This window comes from Mchenga conophoros, linkage group LG2 (assembly GCF_057382185.1).
Source record: "Mchenga conophoros isolate Kocher_MC1m ecotype Shallow Benthic linkage group LG2, M_conophoros_male_GT1.1, whole genome shotgun sequence".
NCBI lineage: Eukaryota > Metazoa > Chordata > Actinopteri > Cichliformes > Cichlidae > Mchenga > Mchenga conophoros.
Genome location: NC_140527.1, coordinates 30,630,857 through 30,651,444, shown reverse-complemented (window position 1 = coordinate 30,651,444; position 20,588 = coordinate 30,630,857). Strand labels below are relative to the sequence as shown.

Below are 20,588 nucleotides of genomic sequence, written 5' to 3'. Positions count from 1 at the left end.
GGTTTAAAGTTGCTTCCTTTTTATTTAGGCGGTTACGTAGTTAGTCGTGTTTGCCTTTATTTGAGCTGAAAAAGATTATCTGCATTTTAGCAATTTTCAGCTTCAGAAGCACTCTACTATGTCTCACCAGACACACACACACAAAAACATCCTTTCACTGGTAATCCCTCAAACTCTCTGGTGATTCAAAGTGTTTCCATCCTTTTCCTGTCATCCCTCTCCTTACTTATGTTATTTTCTTTCCTTACCGTCCCATCACCCCCACCCATTCTCTGACAGCTGCAGGGATCAGTGATGGAGTGAGTGTGTGTGTGTCTTATTGTTTGTCATGGAAATAGGATTTCAGCAGATGGATGGAGAGATTCTGGTAGAGAAATGCAATCTAAAGGAAAGCAGCAAAGGAATAGGATGGATTGTTATCGTTACAGACTTCCTCTCTCACAAATAGGGGATTGGTGGAATGGTTTTACTTTGTGTAGTGTTGATCGATCGATCGATCGATCTATCTATCTATCTATCTATCTATCTATCTATCTATCTATCTATCTATCTATCTATCTATCTATCTATCTATCTATCTATCTATCTATCTCTCTATCTCTCTATCTCTCTCTCTCTATCTCTCTCTCTCTCTCTCTATATATATATATATATATATATATATATATATATACTTCATACAGAAATCAAACTGTACTCTCAGAGGTCTTATCTAATTACTATTTGATTGTGAAGCATTTATAAAGCTCCCGAGGTTCAGTGTCTGCTAATTAATGACAACTCTTTCTTTATCTTACAGTCTCGTCCATTAGCTTAAGTCTGAATGAATGGCGGGAACAGAAAGTGATGCGGTTACAGAGAAGTGTTTTAACAACTTGACTGCTGTCTAATTAATTCCCTTCTGTCTTTGCTCAATAAAAACTATAATTATGTGTTTGGTTTGCTAAGAGTCTGGCTCTGAGAGGGAACAGAGTGGATGAGTTTGTGGGAAAAAAGGAAATCTATTTCCAGATCTTGGACACTGTCAGCATGCAGCATTGGGGGTTTTTTTCTGTCTGGCTTCCTGCTTTGACTCTTTTCACTAAGGTCTATTTTTTCTGTCCCTATTTCTCATTTAAATAAGTTCATCTATGGTTTTGTCTTCCTCTTTTTATGACTCTCACTGACCTTTTCAGCACAGTCTGTCCTAAAAACCATCGATCAGATAGCAGGTCCAAATGTTTGTGCATTCAGAGGTGGCAGGGATGAGTGAAATGTTTGTCGTCTCCCAACCTGATAGAATCTCTCATTAGATCAGCAACATAAAATGGTAAACAGATGGGGGTGGCAGTAGGTGAGGAAAACACTCTGCGTATGTGTGAGATTGTGTTCCTGTGGTAACAGTCAATAGATTGCATCAGGTTGATATGTGCAGTCATTCGACTGTGTTTACGGAGTTTGAACATTGGTACCAGACTAGTAAATATCTCACTTCGCACTAAGATAAGATAAGATAAGATAGAACTTTATTAATCCCTCGGGTGGGTTCCTCTGGGAAATTCGACTCAGACACTTCGACACTACACCTGCGTCTGTAACTGCAGGACCATAAGCATCACTTTATCAGTAAACAGTGCTGTTGTGTTACTGCCCCTCTGTGTTTGCTTGTTTCGGGTTTTTTCTCTGCTTAGATTCAGACACAGGAAGAACGACAGATGGTGTGCACTCTAATGTGTACCTGTACAAGTGTTCATGCAGGCTATTGTTTTAATATTCACTTTAATTAGATTTAATAAAAAGGAATAGATGATAGTGGTTTTTTTTCTTTTTTAAATTTTGTTTGTTTTGTCATATGCACAGTTGTAAATATGGGAAAATGCACATTTATTATTAGATATATGATGTATTATAGATAATGGCGCGTGCACACGCAGCGACCAGCAGTGAGAGTTTGGCGTCCTTGTATAAATGTTCTGTGTGTTTTAAGTGTTTTGCTTTTATGGGTACTTTTATGGATTTTTCAGGTTTTAGGCTTCTCTCGTTCTTACTTAAAGAATAAAATGGCTGCAAATAAACCTGATTAAGACTGGTCCAGTATGAAAAAAGACCCAAATCATGCAGTCAGGTCACTCTGGATGGCTTCTGTTCAGACTTTAGGTTAGCTAATATACTTTATCATCTTTAAAATCATTTTCATACTTTTTTTCCACCATAATGATTCAGGAACTGCTTCAAAGCTTGGAAATAATCAGTATTTTAACATTGCCCTAAGGAGTGATGAAAAGGCTTTCTGCTCCATATGACTAAATATATGTCATGGACCTGACAATTTCTATGGTTGTTTATTTAAATCTTGTGCTTAACAGCTGAGACCTGTATTTCACTGCATTTTTAAAAAGTCTTCACAGGCACAGTGTTGCATGGAAAGAAGCTGTTTTAGTTCCTGCTCCTAAATCCATTTGTCAATTATCTTTACATCAGTTGATAGGAAAATAATTGAAAATCTCAACGAACTAAGTATATCCTTGATCCTATGCAGTTAGCTTATAAACCACACAAAGGAGTAGATGATGCCACAATAACCTTGATGAACATAACTGTTAAACACTTAGAAGGAAATACTTCTCATGGTCTCATGGTCAGCTACTGTTTGTTGAGTTTTCTTTGACCTTCAACACAATTCAGTCTCACATTTTAATCAGAAGGCGACTGGCATCCCACAGGATGTGTGCTTTTACCCTTATTTATTATCTGTTATCTATTATTTATTCCATACACAAATATGTGTGTACAGAGTTGGGTATGAAAGCAGGCTCATTTTAAAGTATCAAGATGACTCTGTTATTGTTAGTCAGCTCCAGGATAATGAGCCCAACCGTGGCACAGTCCTTGATGATTTTGTTAAAAAGTAATATGTGATCACTGGCTTTAGAACATGTACTCATACACAAGAGATGGCATCCATTAAGGGTCAGACGGTGGAATGTGTTCAGTCTTATGAATGTCTTGGAGCAATTATTGATTCAAACTTTGAAACAAACTGTGAAGCTGTGTGGGGACAAAAGGGCATCGGCGGCTGTCATGTTCAAGGAAAATTTCTCATTTCCACTGTGATAAATCCATGCTGATGTTATCTGATTGTGCTTTTAGTGAGACGTTTGTCTTTTTTCTGAGTGTCATGGATTGGTTATTTATCTATAGAGAGCAGAAGTCATATCATAAGTCATAGTTATATCAGAAGTCATAGTTTGCCCCTTGGGGATAAATAAAGTCTGATTCTGATATCGTTGGATGGTTTAATTGACCGTTTGGTGAGCTTCAGCTTGACACGGGCCTGTAGCTGGTTTGATTTTACTTTTTTACTTTTTTGATTGTTACAATCAGTTGCATTTAAAAAGTTTCAAGTGTCTATTTTGAGGGGGTTAAAATTGCTTAAAAGTTTTGTTATTGACTCCATAGTATTCATATGTTATAAGTGTGACTTCAGGATCCGCTTGCATCAGGAAGGGCATCCATACGGTGGCCCCGAGAGGCCAAACGGACTGCAACTTAAGAAAACACCAGCAATGAGAAAAAAGCTGTAAAAGCATACAAAACACGTTGGAAATAGGAAAAAACATCAAGGGAAATGTTTCTGGGGAGACAATAACCCGACGGACCAGTTGCAGGAATCCAAAACATGCTAGGTGTCTTTTATCATGCTATTGTCTCCTGAGAAACACTTCCCTTGTGCTTTTGGAAATCTGTTTTTTCCTATTTCCGTTGTGTTTTGTGTGCTTTTGCAGCGTTTTTCTTTTTGCTGGTGTTTTCTTAAGTTGCTGTCCATTTGGCCTCTCAGGGCCACCATACATAGTATAAAAAAAATGCCGAATCAAACACAAACTACCTGCTGTGGTGTGGAATAAGGGAGCAGCAAGAAGTAGCTTGCCAAACTTCCTTTAGTTGGCTCCAGTCTTAGGAAATCTACTATTTTTAGCATTAACATGTCAGTAATTAATCCAATGGGATTGCTTATTACTTTTGACTGATATAAAATTAGCATGCAGTGCCTTTCTTGACAGACAGCAGAGTTTTACTTCAAAGCTTTTTACTGCAGCAATGACTAAGGAATCACTTTGACCACATCTGTCTGTGCTAAAACTCATGAAACAACAACAACATTTTCCTTACGTGGCTTCACTAATTCCCATTCATGCAACTTATGTATGAATGGGAATTAGTGGTGTTTCCAACATATAAGCACAAACAGCAGAAGAACAGCTTGTGTTTTAAAGAAAGAGCAAACTATTATATTAGAAAAATGCACAGTGGTTAAGTGCCCAAATCCAACCGGGTGCTAAGCAGTACGTAAGTAACAGAAAAAAACCCACTAAGCATGTGTGCCCTAAGGACTTTAAGTCGTTCGTAACAAGGTAAAAGCACTGGATCAAGTCCATTTAAAGCCAGGAGGCATATCTGCAAAAAAGAAGCACACCATTTCAATTACACGACTTATCAGTATGTGGCACCATCATTAAGGCTCTGGTATATCCAGCTATAATGACAATAGCATATTCCATTAAACCGATGTTATGCTTCCATGTATTCTTATAGCGTTGTAGTGTGTGCCTGATTGTTTCAGCTGCAACCCCGGAGGTATTAGATGCTCTGAGATCAAGTTTTAAAAACATATAACACATCATTTAAAATCATAAATAGACTTGCTTTTACTTTTATATGATATCAAGTTCAACTGTGTATGATTACATCACTATTTAAAGCTTATAAATTACACAAATTTATTGTAATTGTTAATATCACTGATTTGACCTTGTTATATTTACAAGAAGTGCTTAAATGAGCCAAACATAATATTCTCTTTTTAAATATAATGTGCATGTTTTCATATCTTCCTGTAAACACTGTGGGGCTACACTGAGGCTGGAAAACACATTATGCTCTAATACTTGGGGCTCAAGAGTTGGGAGTTCGCCTTGTAATCGGAAGGTTGCCGGTTCGAGCCCCAGCTCGGACAGTCTCGGTCGTTGTGTCCTTGGGCAAGACACTTCACCTACCGCCTACTGGTGTTGGCCAGAAGGGCCGATGGCGCGATATGGCAGCCTCGCTTCTGTCAGTCTGCCCCAGGGCAGCTGTGGCTACAACTGTAGCTTGCCTCCACCAGTGTGTGACTGGGTGGATGACTGGGTGTGTAAAGTGCTTTGGGGTCCCTAGGGGGGACTAGTAAAAGCGCTATACAAATACAGACCATTTACCATTTTACTTAAATTTACTCCTGTAGTCGTTTTATACCGTTTATTTATAATGAGCACATAGACTGTTAAGGTGAGTCTAATGATTAAAACATTTATATAACTGTCAGTAAACCCAGTAAACAAGACACTTTAAATTCCTTTCCATTACATTAAGTAAACACTGAATATAGATGCCTTAGAATTTGCTGCCAGGGCAACATTTAGCACTTTTTCTGCAACCTGAGATCTAATTAAAAATTTTCTGATTAACCCTGTGTTAAACAGTCACCCACTATTCCTTATGTAACAGAAGAGGTAAACTTATTAGTCATTGGATTTTTGTTTGTTTATTTATTGTTTGTTTGCTTTTTTTGTACGCTAATGTAGGATGTAGTGTAGTAAAGTATTCAAGCTTAAAAGTAACAGAATACAAAGCAGTAGATTTTGCTATATTGTTGGAGTTTTTCAAAGAATTTGAACTCTTAAATTAGGTGTCACTTCATTATTTGCACTGTGCTAGTATCAGGTTGGATCGCTTTTGCTTTCTAAGCTGCTTTTTTGTGGCACTGATTCAGCAAGGTGATGGAAACATTCCTCAGAGATTTTGGCCTATATTGTCATGATAGCGTCACACAGTTGGTGTACATCCATGATGAGAATGTCCTGTTCCACCACATCCCAAAGGTGCTCTATTAGAGTGAGTTCTGGTGGCTGTGCAGGCTTTTTGAGTGCAGTGAACTCATTGTCATGTTCAAGAAACCAATTTGAGATCATTTGAGCTTTGTGAAATGATGCTTTATCCTGCTGGAAGCAGCCATCAGAAGATGGGTACGGTGTGGTCATAAAGGGATGGACGTGGTCAGCAACAATACTGAGTAGCCTGTGGGAGTTAAACAATGCTTAAGTGGTAGTAAGGGGAACCAAGTGTGCCGAGAAAATATCCGCCTCACCATTACACTACCAGCTGCAGCTCAGCCGTTGATACAAAGCTGGATGGATCCATGCTTTCATGTTTGCTAGTGCCAAGTTTTGACCGTGCCATCTGAATGTTGCAGCAGAAATCAAAACTTATCAGACTAGCCAACATTTTTTCCAATCTTCTGTTGCCCTATTTTAGTGAGCCCATGCAAATTGAACCTACAGTTTTGTGTTCTTTACTGACAGGTGTGGTCTCCTGCTTCAGGGTTTGACATGTTGTGCTTTCAAATATACTCTTCTGCATACTATGGCTTTAATGAATGTTTACCTTCCTATCAGATTGAAGCACTCTGGCCATTGTCCTCTAACTTCCGGCTTCAACGAGTAATTTTCACCTAAAGACCTGCCTCTCACTGGATATTTCTCTTTTCCAGGCCATTTTGTGTAAACCCTGGAGATGGTTAAGTGGGAAAATCCTAGCAGCTCAGCAGTTTCTAAAATACTATCCGGCACAAACAATCAAGCCAGCTTTAAAGTCACTTTAATCAGTTTTCTTCTCCACTTGGACGCTCGGCTTGAATGGCAAAGTGAACACTGAATATATATTTATTATAGCTACATTTTTTTAGTTCATCTTGAACTCTGCACTTCCATAAAAAGGCTTTTACAAGACAGAAAATATATACACAGATGGAATAGGGCACGCAAGGGGCCACATAGTCTGAGGATTGGGAATAAATGAATTTGTTGCCTGTCATATGACTATGCAAAGGCATCGAACACTTTCTGTACATAGATTTCAGTCTTTGTATCTTATGTCTGCTGCACACTCCCTTGATTTTGAATGATAGCTGTAGAAGAGTCTACGCTGCAGCATGCAATTTATTTGGAGAGCAGGGTGAATATTGTTGTTTTTCTTTGACAAGGCAGAGTGGTAGTCTTCAGATTCCATGTTTGCGAGTATACTTTTCCCTAATCCACACTAATAACCTTTATTTATCACTGAGTGGTAGCGGGCCTATGGGGAACATGTGTGTTTGTCAGTCACATCACTCCCACTTTTCCCTTTGACTCCTCAATCTCCTCCTCCCTCTCCCAACTCTATCAGTTTCTCATTTATTTTCTGTCTCAAGCCTCCACTCCATCATTTTGCAGAGTGTTAGGTTAAAGTTCCACCTCCGCTTTTTTGTCTTTCTCGTTGTTGCTGTTGTTTCTTGTTTTTTGGGGATTTTTTGGATTGTTTAGAAGACTGTGAAACACATGCATCTCTGAACTGCATTTATATGGGGACAAATTAGTGTCTGCTTGGCATAAACGGATGATAGAAAGTCTCTGCAGAATTGTAACTTACAAAAGCTCTGGGAAAATAAATTGTCTACAACAGAGAATTTAGAAAAATCTTAAGAATTAGGCCATAATTGCAGGTTAATTACATGCGTTAACCAGTAATTTCTCTGAGTTTTCCTAATGAACATTTAGTCCTGATGTGCTCAGAAATCCATTGCTGCTGTTTGCCTGTTTGTCAGAGAAGGTTAACACATCGACACGGGGGTGCTGAGGTTTCATTTGATCTGCCATCTCCCCTGAGGCAGCACTCTGTGACATTGCACATCATTACTTTCCCCTGTAAAACAATGACTCGACCTGACATGAAGCGATCCAGCAGATGATCTTCTATAACGGCGTAAGTCAGCGCTGGTTATGGTCAATGAGATTTTTAAAGTAATAATAGATCATTTTTATGTCAGCTGTCACTGGGAAAAAAGACACTGACAAAACAAAGAGCACTGTAAGATGCTGAACAGGCTAAATCCCCTCGCTAAATTAAATTTGCCCTGGCATTTCAGTCTCACAGTTCTACTGAGAGCACACAGGAGGACAGATTGTGCTCTCTTTTCTCCTGCCTCCACACTTCCTATGCTCTCCTGACGTGCAGGGATTTTTTCCAGAGTCTTGACCAGCGTGAAGAGTGTTTTCGAATTTCTTGTTGAGACTGTCTTCACCACTTTCAAACAGTCTTTGTTGGTCTTTCCTGACTATACACCTTGCTCTTACGTTGATACATAATTCCTAAATGATTTTGCATTAGCGTCATGTTGAGAGTCATCTGCAGGGCTTAGTGTACAACTTTGTGGTTACAACTTTAAGCATGTCGCATTTGCATTGTGTAATTGAGGCCTAAATTACAATTAATCTAAGGCAGAAAAATAGAATTGCATTGACATAAACAGCTAAGATATGCCAGAACTTGTGGCTGCTCCGATATCTCACATTTGGAGATAATAATTACAAGAATGATTAGTTATAATTGGGGGAAATAGTTGCATTTTCTAGAAGTTTAATAAGAATCTCCACTCTTTGTTTTTATTTGTTTTGTGGCACTGCTCTGAATATGTAACACAGCAAAGGGCTGTGCATGCATCACTCCAAACAGAGGAAATAACCTGTTTGGAGTGATGCATGGACAATCCAACATCAGGATAATAGGAACCTCTGCGTTCTGCTGTCTTTGTATAGCTATAGTATCAAACAAGTAGTTTCACATGCCTTATCATATCCAGGCCATGCCGTAAATTTAAATAACCAATAAAATGGTGACTGAAATGGTTACTTTTGGTTTGCTAGTTTATTAATTCCCTAATCCCTACACATTCTCCTCCAGCCTCTCTAGACTGTTTTATATCCAGTGATGTTGGATTACACAGAAAAGTTCCACTTTGAAAAATGAGCTTTAAAAAAGTAGAAGAGATACTGATTTTGCCAAAATAAAATTACTCTTAAGGCTAAACCTGAATTGGTTGTCTGCCTTCCGCTGTTTGTGTATCTGGCCAATTTCTATCTCTACCTGTCTCTCTGCCTGTGTAGACACTGTATTACTGATCATTATCTGGGCGAAACTTAGCTCAGTGCCAGTGAAATCACTCTGGAACGCTGATAGCTCGGGGCAAAGGAAATCAAACATACCTTTGTATCTTTTTAATGAATCTGACCTTCTATCTTCCTTGTATCTCCTTCCTTACTGTCGCACTTCCTTTCTTTCTCTTTCTGTTACCTTGTTAAGAAATGCCATCTCCTTCCACTGCCTCTCACCAATCCTCTCTCGCTTTCCATCTATCTTTAATTTTGATTCAATCAGACGCTACTCTCGATGTCTCAAGGTGATCACCACCTACCTTTTACTTTGTCTGGAGCCAGTGAGACGCTTAGTTAATTATTTACAGGTGATAAAGGGGACCCACAGAGGACCTCAAGGCCTAATTTCTCTTGATATTTGGAGTTGTATCTCAGAACGTCTGGCACACACATTTATCTCATGACCTAAACTGCCCTGGAGGGTTTGACATATGTAATTTGGGAAAGTTCTGCTCAATCTCCTCCTAATGAAAGTAACAACTCTAACATCTGGTGATAGTGCAAAAGTGCACAGATGAGTATGGGAGAATATTTCTAGAAGATTTAGGAGAACTATGCTCTCTTTGTCTTTTCTCTTCTCCTTTTGTGGATGTTTCTTCCCGTTAAAGGGAGTTGTTCCTTCCCACTGTCACAAAGTGCTCGCTCATAGGGGTTTGTTTGATCGTTACGGGTTGTTTTCAGAACCTTACAGTATAAAGCACCTTGAGGTGATTGTTGTGGTTTGTATAAATAAACCTGAATTGAATTAAATTCAATAGCTTTGCCTCGCCTTTGTCTTCACTGTTGTCATTGCATAAGAGACATTTAAGGGCTTGTTTAGCACAGAAAAACGCACACAGTATTTTGCATTTTCATGCATCAGTTTTGTAAGATTAAAGTCTGAAGGCAGTACATGTTGAAATTTTAAGCACTCATGCAGGGATTTTTTCCCCCCCTTTTCCCCCCCTTTTTTTTAAATATAGTTAATTAGTAGGGGTGTGAGAAAAAATCGATACTGTGTAGTATCGTGATATTTTTCTGAGCAAAAGATTAACTTTTTTTTTGCAGCAATAAACATGACAGTTTACTTATTTTAACTTAAGACATTTTTTATTTTAATTAAGTTTAAAACTTTTTTATTTAATGTAAAATTATATTTTGTTTTAATTTACTTTCAAATTCTTCAGTTGCTGAAGGGGCTGCATAGTTTTCATAAATTGCATAGTTCAGAATAGCTATAATTGTACCAGATGGTTGCATTTAGTTAAGTTGGACTAGACTGTAATACAAACCGTTCAGTTTGTCAACATTAAAACTGACTGAAATGAGAGAAAGACTGAGTGCGAGACTTTGATATTAGATAAAATGAATATTGATAAAGTTTACCTTTATGTACAGAATCTGAATATCGCAAAATATTTAAAAAAATTGCAATAATATCGTATCGTGCATTAAGTATTGTGATAATATCGTATCGTGGGATGTATGGTGATTCCCACCTATATTAATTAGCACATTTGTCTTCAAGTGGCTAACATTCAATCATGGGCATTGTGACATTTACCGACTAATTACACAAACTATATATTATTCTTTTATACTGAGAGATCATTGTTTTTTAGTTGTAATGGTTCCTTGAAACTTGGCTACTACCATTTAGCTATGTGAGCTACCAGGACATTGCATTTTTTTGTCAGGCACATAATAAAGTTTTTCAGGGATAATTAGTACGACAAGTCAACAAAACACATCTGTAAACACAAATGAAAATGTTTAAAGTGGCATCACCGAGAATACCCACAAACCAGTCTTCTTTGGAGCTGCCCGTGTTCATCCAGTGTGCACATAAATATATATATATTTATATGTATGTGTGGTGGGAAAATAATAATTAAAGGACACAAACAGTGCTATCGTTGTTGTCATGGTGTTTAGTAGCAGTGTAGTACACTTCAATTTAAAAGATTACAGCTGAAATTTGAGCTTTTAAGGTGTAAAAAGAAAGAAAAGAAAACTGTAATTCCCAGTGAGACAACACATAAACCAAACTTTAAACATAATGAAGCAATTCAGCCTCTTTAAAATGTCCAGCTAGTGTTTGATTTCATTTTCATTTTTTATTTCACTGCCACTATCTAAGATAATGTTGTTCAACACACTTTTTCATTTGTCCATTTCTCTATCTTCTGTGATGGATTTCAGTTTTAACTTTGCTTTTCCACATTCAGCAGGTAGTTTTCCTCTGAATCAGTCTGTGAAGGACTCGTAGACTGTGATATTTTTTTTTAGTTAGGTGCCAGATTTTCATCCAGGTTCGCAGACATGAAAGACAGCAGATGTGAGGATGTGGTGGGTGAGAGGGAAAGCAGAAGGAAGGAAGAAGGATAGATGGTGATTCTAAGCCACGATTCAGTGGTTGATATTTGACCCACAGCTATGATCGATGGCGTCTCATGTGAGAACGCTGCCTCTATATATGTGCGTGTGTCTGTGTGTGTGAGTGTCTGGCTGGCTGACTTGTTGCCTCTGTCTGCTTCATCCGCTGTAAAGGTTCCTCGTCAAACTCTCTTTGATAGGTTAGAGTGGGGCTTTGACAAATCTGACACTGCAGTCTCCACACCACCTAAGAACAGATGGAAAGCAGTTGTCTGGTTTATTATTTAAAGTAGAGTGCACATTTTGCTCTTAGTTGTTGAGATTTGACAAAGTAGCTATTTACCCAAAGGTTTTTATTTATTCTGCCCACTTCTGCCTTTTTTTGTCACTCTGCACTGTGATAAGTAAGAGTTAAATTTGCTGCTAAAATATAAAAGCCACCAAAGAGATCTTCCAGTTTCTTGAAGCTGACAAGGTGCAAAACTTTTCAGCTTTGTTTTTCTCACACCTGTTGCATCAGTTATGATTTCACAAGGAAATCAAGGACTGCATTGCTGCTTAGTCATAGTTCTGCAGTATCACATACAAAACTCTTTGGAAACTACCTGAACTGATGGATGCTGTCAGCAAACTTTCTTTATGAAAATGCACAATGGAAAAATCCTGACAACTTAATGAAAAGAGGGGGGAAAACTGAGAACCTTAGACAGTTATAAAGTATCCAGGGATAGATTTGGCCTACATGGCTTTTGATTTTGTAAGTGAAAAGAAGTAAATACAACGACTACAGGAACAACCCATTAAAATTTAGCTTTTATACAAATGTTAATGTTAATATGATGTGCAGTGCTGTGCAAAAATTTGAGCCACACATCATTTCTTTATACTTTGCTTTCATAGACCCAGACTTTCTTGCCTTTCTTTCTGTTTCATTTTCAGTCCTTATAGCTGACATTTACAGAGGAATGGAAGCTTAAAAATAGACCTACCTCAAGGAATAAATGGGTGTTGTCTCTAAACATAACAGACAAATGTTAAATTGTATCTTTTGGCACAAAACCCTTAATTTGTCCCAATTTTTGTAGTCAAATCTATGAAAAATGTACACAATCACATAGTTAGACATAAAATAGTATTTTACAGTAACAAGCTGATGTACCTCAGCATGGTGTGTCACATGCCCTTAAAAAATGTAAGGAAAATCTACAAGTGGATAAAATAAGAGGTGGCAGATTTTGATCCATCATGCAATACCATCTAGAACAGCGTTCCCCAACCCCCGGGCCGAGTCATTTGGTACTGGGCCATGAGAGTTGAGACTTGGGTGTGAAATGTATAGTTTTCAAGGTTTTTATCGGTATTTGTCATTTTTTTAAAATAATTTTTATCATTAACTCGGTTTCCCTGGGTCTTTTCCCATGTGTTTTATGAATAAATGTTCCCTTTTTTGTACTGGTGCTGGTTTTATTTTGTTGTATTTACCTTATTTACCTTAAAGTATGTCCATGAAAATATTGTTGGAGTTAAACTGGTCTGTGGCGCAAAAAAGGTTGGAGACCGCTGATCTAGAAAATATGAGACTGGCAACAGTTTCTTTTTTCATCGTGATAATGACCTCAAACACACCAACAGTGCAGTAAAAACATACCTGGATAGAAAAACTACACAATGGAGTTATAAGTGTCATGGACTGGCCTCACCAGTCCCCGGACTGGTTACTAAACCAGTGTGGGATTGATTGAAAGAGTGGCTCAAGACTTTTGCACAGTAATGTATTCTGTTAACATAGAAAAGTGTAAGAACAGGCCTTTATAACTCTCTGCATTGGATGTATATGTGAATATTTTCAGCTTTCTAACTTAACGCCCTCTGAAAAGGCTCCTTATGCACTCAGCAGTGCTGGAATTATCAGAAACTATTTCAACAATGCAGACAAAATAAAAAGATAAGAGTCCATCTAGACTCATTCTGAGCCATAGTGCCAAGTCTAGAAACTTTGAGAGGAAAAGATGAGTGTAGTGAAGTCAGAAAAAGTGTACAATAAGATGGAAAGCGATAGAGGGAGTGGATATCAAAGGTAAAAACTGTTAAAGAAACGCTTAAATCTTTAGAGTCTGTAGGGGGATGTACAAGGAGAGAAATGGGAAATGAAGCACTCAAAGCAATTTAGGTGAGAGAAAGAAATAAAGAGAGTCGGACATATCAAAGTGGCCTTCTTCTTCATCATAAAAAGAAACTGGCTTAGCCACAGCCAGGTGTGATAAGTGGCTTATATTGAATCTTGAAAATCGACAGAGTTAGAGAATTGGAAATGAACGAGCAATCGAGAGAAATCAGCAAGTCTCAAAGGCAACAAAAGAATCAGAAAAGCAAAGAGTGATACAAAAAGCAATGAGAGGGAACAGAGAGCAAGACGATGAAGGGCAGAGACGATGTAGGAATGCAGTGCAGTCACATAAAGGATCAGGCAGGGACAAACCTTCCAGAGGTTTGAGCTTCGAACGGGCGACGTGCTACCGACTGAGAATCGCTGAGGAGAGATGATGTTTAGCTGTTGGTATTTTGTTCTCTCTTTCCAGACTGTGGAAATGAAGAGTGCTGTGAAATGTTATCTGTCTGGTCCTGAAGGCACACACTCACACATACGTAGTTACGCACATGTACACATGAATTCAGTCAGACAAGTATTTTTCATCCTCTTTTACTAAGAACATCTTTTATGGAGGAAGATGTGCACAATTCCAAACTATTACTGTAAAATGCAGTATGTACAGGTGTATCTCCATGTGTGCATGACCTGACAAGAATGCATGAATACAGGATGTTGAGTGTGGCTCAGCTAAAAGCAAGATGCCAGAAATATGTGCTTATAAACTACCACTGACGCTGAGGAGTGTTTACACTTTGCTTGTGTGTGTGATGTGCTCATATCCTTTTGATCCCATGTTTGCTGACATCTTAATCCACTGACAGCAAAGTGTGATTCAGGTCTTCTCTTTATTTAAGTGCAAGTCCTTGTGTGCCTGTGTGGATGAGTGATTTTGGTCCATTTAGGCGTTCACATTTCAAACATTCAGAAGATTTTCTCAGTTTTCTATCTTCAGATGTAAACACTAGAAAAAGAACGATTGTATCAAAGGAAAGCCACGTGCAACAGGATTGTCAACAACCTTCCTCTGTGGATCGTCTGTGCTACACGACAAAGCTGAAGGATTTTGATCGGTAATGATGGTTCGAGATGCCGAATGGCTGTTGTCCTCTAGGCACATTTATCAAACTCTCAGACGAAAGAAAATGAGAAACAAATGTGTCAATCAGGCGCAGAAGATTGACACACAAAGATGCAGAATGAGACAGGCAGAGGCAGAGGTCTGCTTGAATTGCAGTCCAACCATGTCTGTCCCACGGGGCTGAAGCAACGAGAGCTTTCTTTCTTGTTGTTTATGACTCAAATTAGGGAAATTCAGTTGATGCTCTCTGTCATTAAAGCATCAAAATGGGTGACAGTGCTGGGTGAACTTTCTTTGCATTTGCACAGATGCGAGCGATCATGCACAAAGATAGAAACTAGGGCTGCCACGATTAGTCGACTAGTCACGATTACGTCGACTATCAAAATCGTCGACGACTGATTTAATAGTCGATGCGTCGTTTGAAGCTTTGTAAGATCACAAAAGACGCAGGAATGAGTAGTAGGATTTAAGAGTGTAATAACGGACTGAAACAGAAGATGGCAGCACTGCATGTACAAGGATGCCAGCTGCCGTTAAACCCCGAAGAAGAAGAAGTAGCTTTGTCCCAGAATTCATAGCGCAGCCTAGCTCAGTTTCCAACAATGGCAGCAGCTAGTTAGTTTTAATATTACTCTTATTATTCTTTCTGGGTCACAAAATAAACGTTTAACATATTTTCAGACGAGAATGTAACTGTGTAAACCTCAAATATCTGCTCAGTTTATCAAGACACCACATATTTTGAAAAGCGTTACCCACTAGCTCGATAGCTAGCCAGGGGCAAAGCTCACTAGAGCCGGTGAGAATCCCGGACTCTGGGCAAATCGTTTTCAAACCCACCGCCGTCTTTCGCTACTCAGGTTAAACATATATAAGTCACTTAGATAACTTAAAAATGTTATTGTTTGGCTTTTTTCAGTATTTTATTTGTTCCTGAGTAAATCGGTTTGGCTGAGATTAAAGTTATAGTTTTTACACAGCTGAATAAATGTCAAGCAGACAACTGATTATCAGAAGTGTGAGATGCTCAAGAATATACTCCGGTGTCCTGTTATATTTTAAGTAGCAAGGAGTTTATTAAACTTCACCGAAACAATCTGTAAATTTCATTAAAATTTAATAAACTATCATCTTGCCTTTATTTTGAGTTAGCACATAGCTTAAACACTTAAAGCTGTAAGCTAATGATAGTTATATAAGAGCAGATGCATGCTGGTGCAATAAGCTGTACGTTTTACGTCCAATGGATGCATTGTCGACTCTGATTAGTCGACTAATCGCAAAAATAATCGGTGACTAGTCGACTATCAAAATAATCGTTTGTGGCAGCCCTAATAGAAACACATGCATTTATCTTAAAATTGCAACAATAAAGTGGCATCTAATGCAGACACAACTATTCTTTTCTTTTTTCTTGTTTTACTATGAAGGCAAAGTGGCATGACAGACCTCCACTGGTATGGTGTATGTGTGTGAGATTGTGTCTTTTCCTGCAAAGATAAAGTCATTCATCTGAACTCTGAACGAATGCTAAATGAAACTGGACAGAAATGCTAAGAGCCATGGAAATAACAATATGTATACTGTACATGTGTGTATGTGCATATGTGCATGTCAGATTGTGTTCCTATGGTAACCAGTATTTGAGTATGCATTATCACCCCACTGTGTTTGCTCAAGGAGAAAAGTTGGACGAGACAAAAGAAAGGAAAGAATACAAAGGAAAAGTACACAGCAGAAATGGAATGAAAGTTTGATGAGGAGCAAGAAAAAGAGCTGTTTTTTTTTTACTCAGATGACAGCAGTAGATTGACAGCTTCCCTTTTCCTCATTATTTTGTGTGTCTGTGTGTGTGTGTTTCTGCAGCTTGCACTGATACAGAGCTTCACAGTCTCTCTGCCAGACTGAAGGACTGGTTCGGAGTTCTCCACCTCGATGCCAACAGAGACCTCAAATCCTCTGACAGCTTTGACTCCACCACTGGACGTGAGTACATCCCCATGCCGTGTGCCTGTGTGTGTGTGCGTGTGTGTACCCAGTAGCTGCTGAAAAGTCATGCTTTTTTTCAGTTCTCATGAGGGCTAGCACTGATGTTGACAGTGACCCTGCTCTGTTCTCTGTAATGTCAACATGTCTGAACTAGAGATGGACCGATCCGATATTACGTATCGGTATCGGTCCGATACTGACCTAAATTACTGTATCGGATATCGGAGAGAAATAAAAAATGTAATCCGATCCATTAAATATCAAAAAAGCACCTCACAAAACTTGCAACATGGCATAACTCGGCTCATAACCTTAGCACGTCAGAGCAGTATGCATCACGTGATAGAGCGGCTGTGGCGTGCCAGATCTGTCGGTGGTCTGGTTGAGCATTTCATCTCCGAGAAAGTTATCCCAGAGAGAAGTAAAGCAAGTGTGTAAGTTCATCTCTGAATGTTTGTAAAGCATTCCTGCGTTAAGCTTAACAACCAATATATGGAGCGACTGCCTCTCTCTCTCTCCTGCTGCTACTTCAATCATGAAACTGATCAATGATCAGCTGATCGGCTTTTCTGTCGTCAGTCCGTCTCTCTTGTTTGTTTTTGGCCCACTTCGCGCCAGAAAGAGGAAACCAGCGGCTGAACAACAGCAGCACGTTTAACCTTGATAAGCTGTTGTTAGAATTTATTTAATATTACTTTCTACACCAGGATCTTTTTCTACATAGCTGACGGCTGGTAACTGTGCAGGGGCGGATCTAGCAAAGTTTAGCCAGGGGGGCCGATAGGGCATGAACAGGGAAAAGGGGGCACAAAGACATACTATTCTTTCTTATTCTCATTTAAAATGTCTAGCTTTTAATAATTAATTATCTGAATCTTACACCCAAAGTTTTAATCTGATGTAAAAAGTATAGAAGTCCATTACTGTATATAGTAACTATTAAGTCTAATATACCCTAGTAAGCTATAGTACTTTTTCCTTTGGGGAGATACCATCTGTGCAGTCTGCAATTCTGTTGAAGAAAGATGTTGAATCTCTTTAATTATTCTTGAAAAATAATTGATTTCTGTGCATTTTTTTCACACTGCATCAAATTAAAGTTGATTACGTCGATTAAGCATCATGAGGTGGAGGGTGGTTCCCTATTTTTTATTTTTTTGCTGGGAGTTTGCAACCCTATTAGTTAGGTTGCTTACTCTTTAAAATACCAGAATAGGAAGGATGAAGTAGGTTTAAGTTTATTAGATTGATCAGTATTGCTGAACTATGAAATATTTTGGGTGCAGTGTATTTTTTGCATACAGGTATAACAGAATAGCTTTAGTGGGGTTTTTTTTGAGTTTGAACTTATACAAAATGCAGCAAGATATTTTAAAAAAAGTTTTATTTATTAAAAAACACACTATATCGGTATCGGACGATATCCAAATTTAAGATATCGGTATCGGACATAAAAAGTGGTATCGTGCCATCTCTAGTCTGAACACATCTCAGCTCTCTGCCGCTGAAAACACTCTTGCGCACATACTCGGACTCGAAACTCAGTGTGTTACTTTAAAAAAAGGAAATGTCGGTGACTTGGACATGTTCTGCAGTATCAGATGTGATTTTTTTTTCCTTTTTTTCTTTTTTGCGTCTCCATTTTTTCTTCTCTAGACTTTGATACAAGCATCCTGCCCATTTGTAAGGACTCACTGGGCTGGATGTTCAACAAGCTAGACATGAACTTTGACCTACTCCTGGACCAGTCGGAGCTGAGTGCCATCTACCTTGACAAGTATGAACTGTGCATGAAGCCTCTCTTCAACTCCTGTGATTCGTTCAAGGATGGCAAGCTTTCTAATAACGAGTGGTGCTACTGTTTCCAGAAGCCCGATGGTGAGGAAAGGGGGATGAAAGATAAAGGGATAAAAGAAGGAGGGAACATATGAATAAGTAAGGAAGGAAAGAAAGCTTAAGTGACACAGATACGAGTTGCCTGCATTACCTCATTTAAGACCAGTTACAGTAGTTCTGATATAATGTAATGAACTAAATGTTAGTAATGGAGTACTAATAAAAACATGTTTTTAATTAATAATGTATTAAGAAGGATAAATAGTCACGTCATTCAAGGACTGTAAATCAATAGTGAATGTAAGGATAATGGGTATTGAGCCTGATAGCAAAGGAGGATGTCTCCAGTATAATATGTCACTAAGCTGTTAGTGGAGGGAAACAGGTTTGAGTGATTATTAACTATAATCTAAGATACAACTAGAGCTGTTTCAGTTTTCAATTTAATGATACTGACTTTCTTCTGTTGTTGTAGGACTGCCTTGTCAAACTGAGAAGAGCAGGATCCAGAGTCAAAGTCGAAGAAAGAGCCTCATAGGTCAGTCTGAAGTGGCAGCTGTCAGTTGCTCGCTCCTTTAAATGCCCTTGGAGGAAAACTCACGACCACAGAGTGAAATGGCAGTTGGATTTCTTTTAATAAATATTTTCGAGTAGGGGAAAAAAGGAGATATTGCACCAGCACTATAAAACACATCCAGGCACTTTGTACACATGTCATCTGTACCCATTGAGCAGATCGTGTAGTGTTTCAGCTCACTACAAAACAGCTTGAAAAACGAGCTGGGACAGGGTCAAATGAAGGTAAGAGAAAATAGGTGTGTGCGTTTGTGGATGTGTGTTATCAAGCGACTGCTTTTCCTTAAGCAGAATGTATGGTTCCTGTCTGCAACCTTCACAGCAGTAATTGATTGTTGATCTCCCTCCCTGTGTGAATACACAAGAACCTTTGCTGCAAGTTGAGGACGTGTACATGTAACCTCTGCTGAGCAGAGTTTGCATTATATGCTCAGATTTTATTTTTAATTTTTGTCTGTTTAACCGTTCCAGCAGCTTTCTATAACTTTCTGTGACTTTTCGTCATTCCTTCTCATTTCCTCCTGCTTTTCTTTGCTCGTCTCCAGGCACTTATATTCCCCGTTGTACTGACGAGGGCTACTTCAAACCAACTCAGTGTCACGGCAGCACTGGCCAGTGTTGGTGTGTGGACAAATATGGCAACGAGATAGCTGGCTCTAGAAAACAAGGCAATCCCAACTGTGGTAAGACCAAGCCACACATGTAGATATTCTTCAGTTTGCTCTGTTATTCCTCCATTTCTCTGACCTTCTTTCTGTGTTAGTGCTTTGATCCACGTTGTCTGCTTGAACATCTGTCTTTTTTGTTTCATTTGTAATCTTCTACAAATTAGAAAGCCTGCCGATCTCTTCTTTACAACACTGACACACAGAGAGCACTGCAGCTGCAACTTTGTTCTCTTTCTTTGCTCAGTAATTCTCCCCGTGTGTCTCTATCTGTACCGGTATCTATGGATCAGTTATCATTTAGGAAATAGATAACATTAGGCATGCCTCTGGAGCCAATTCAGCTGTTTCTAATATGCCTGATTCTATCTGCCTCTGATATCCTGCTCGTGTACCTCTGATAAAACACCAGCATCTTGCAAGTCAAGACAGAAAATTTGTCACACTTGTCAGCAGGGAGCAATGTCAAAAGATCTGTTATGAATATGAATTTGAAGCAGTGCTGAGGCGTACCTCACAGGGGAGAATAAACAAATAAACTACTGCCTATTGCATTATATTTTGACAAAGAATATACAAGATTAAGTTTTTTGACATGTTATAGTGATACCTAACAAGTCAGCCATGGAAATTCAAATGAAATGGTCAAAAAGCCAATAAAAGCACTTTGCTACAAATCAATTGCACTGTGGAAAAAAGAACAATAATTAGGAGGAAAGAATCCAGGCAGACATACTAATTACCAATCAAACAGCCAACTCACTGGCAGATTGCACCTCGCACGGATGCCAGTCTAGTCGAAAACCAGTAAATGCAGGTTCCAGTATTGATGTCCGTCCAGCCTCCATGCACACATGCACACATGCACACGCGTAGACAACACCAGTCCTAAC

At 38.7% G+C, this 20,588-nt stretch overlaps 1 protein-coding gene across 2 annotated transcripts in view; it reads left to right on the top strand.

Annotated features, from left to right (window-relative positions):
* spock1 (SPARC (osteonectin), cwcv and kazal like domains proteoglycan 1) overlaps positions 1–20,588 on the top strand; it is a 115,298-nt gene that overhangs the window by 92,269 nt on the left and 2,441 nt on the right. For both annotated transcript variants that reach the window (XM_085293874.1, XM_085293866.1), the window contains exons 8-11: positions 16,496–16,615; positions 18,275–18,496; positions 18,930–18,992; positions 19,576–19,713. In XM_085293874.1, coding sequence (XP_085150000.1) covers positions 16,496–16,615; positions 18,275–18,496; positions 18,930–18,992; positions 19,576–19,713 — 543 coding nt within the window. The remainder of the gene's footprint in view (positions 1–16,495; positions 16,616–18,274; positions 18,497–18,929; positions 18,993–19,575; positions 19,714–20,588) is intronic.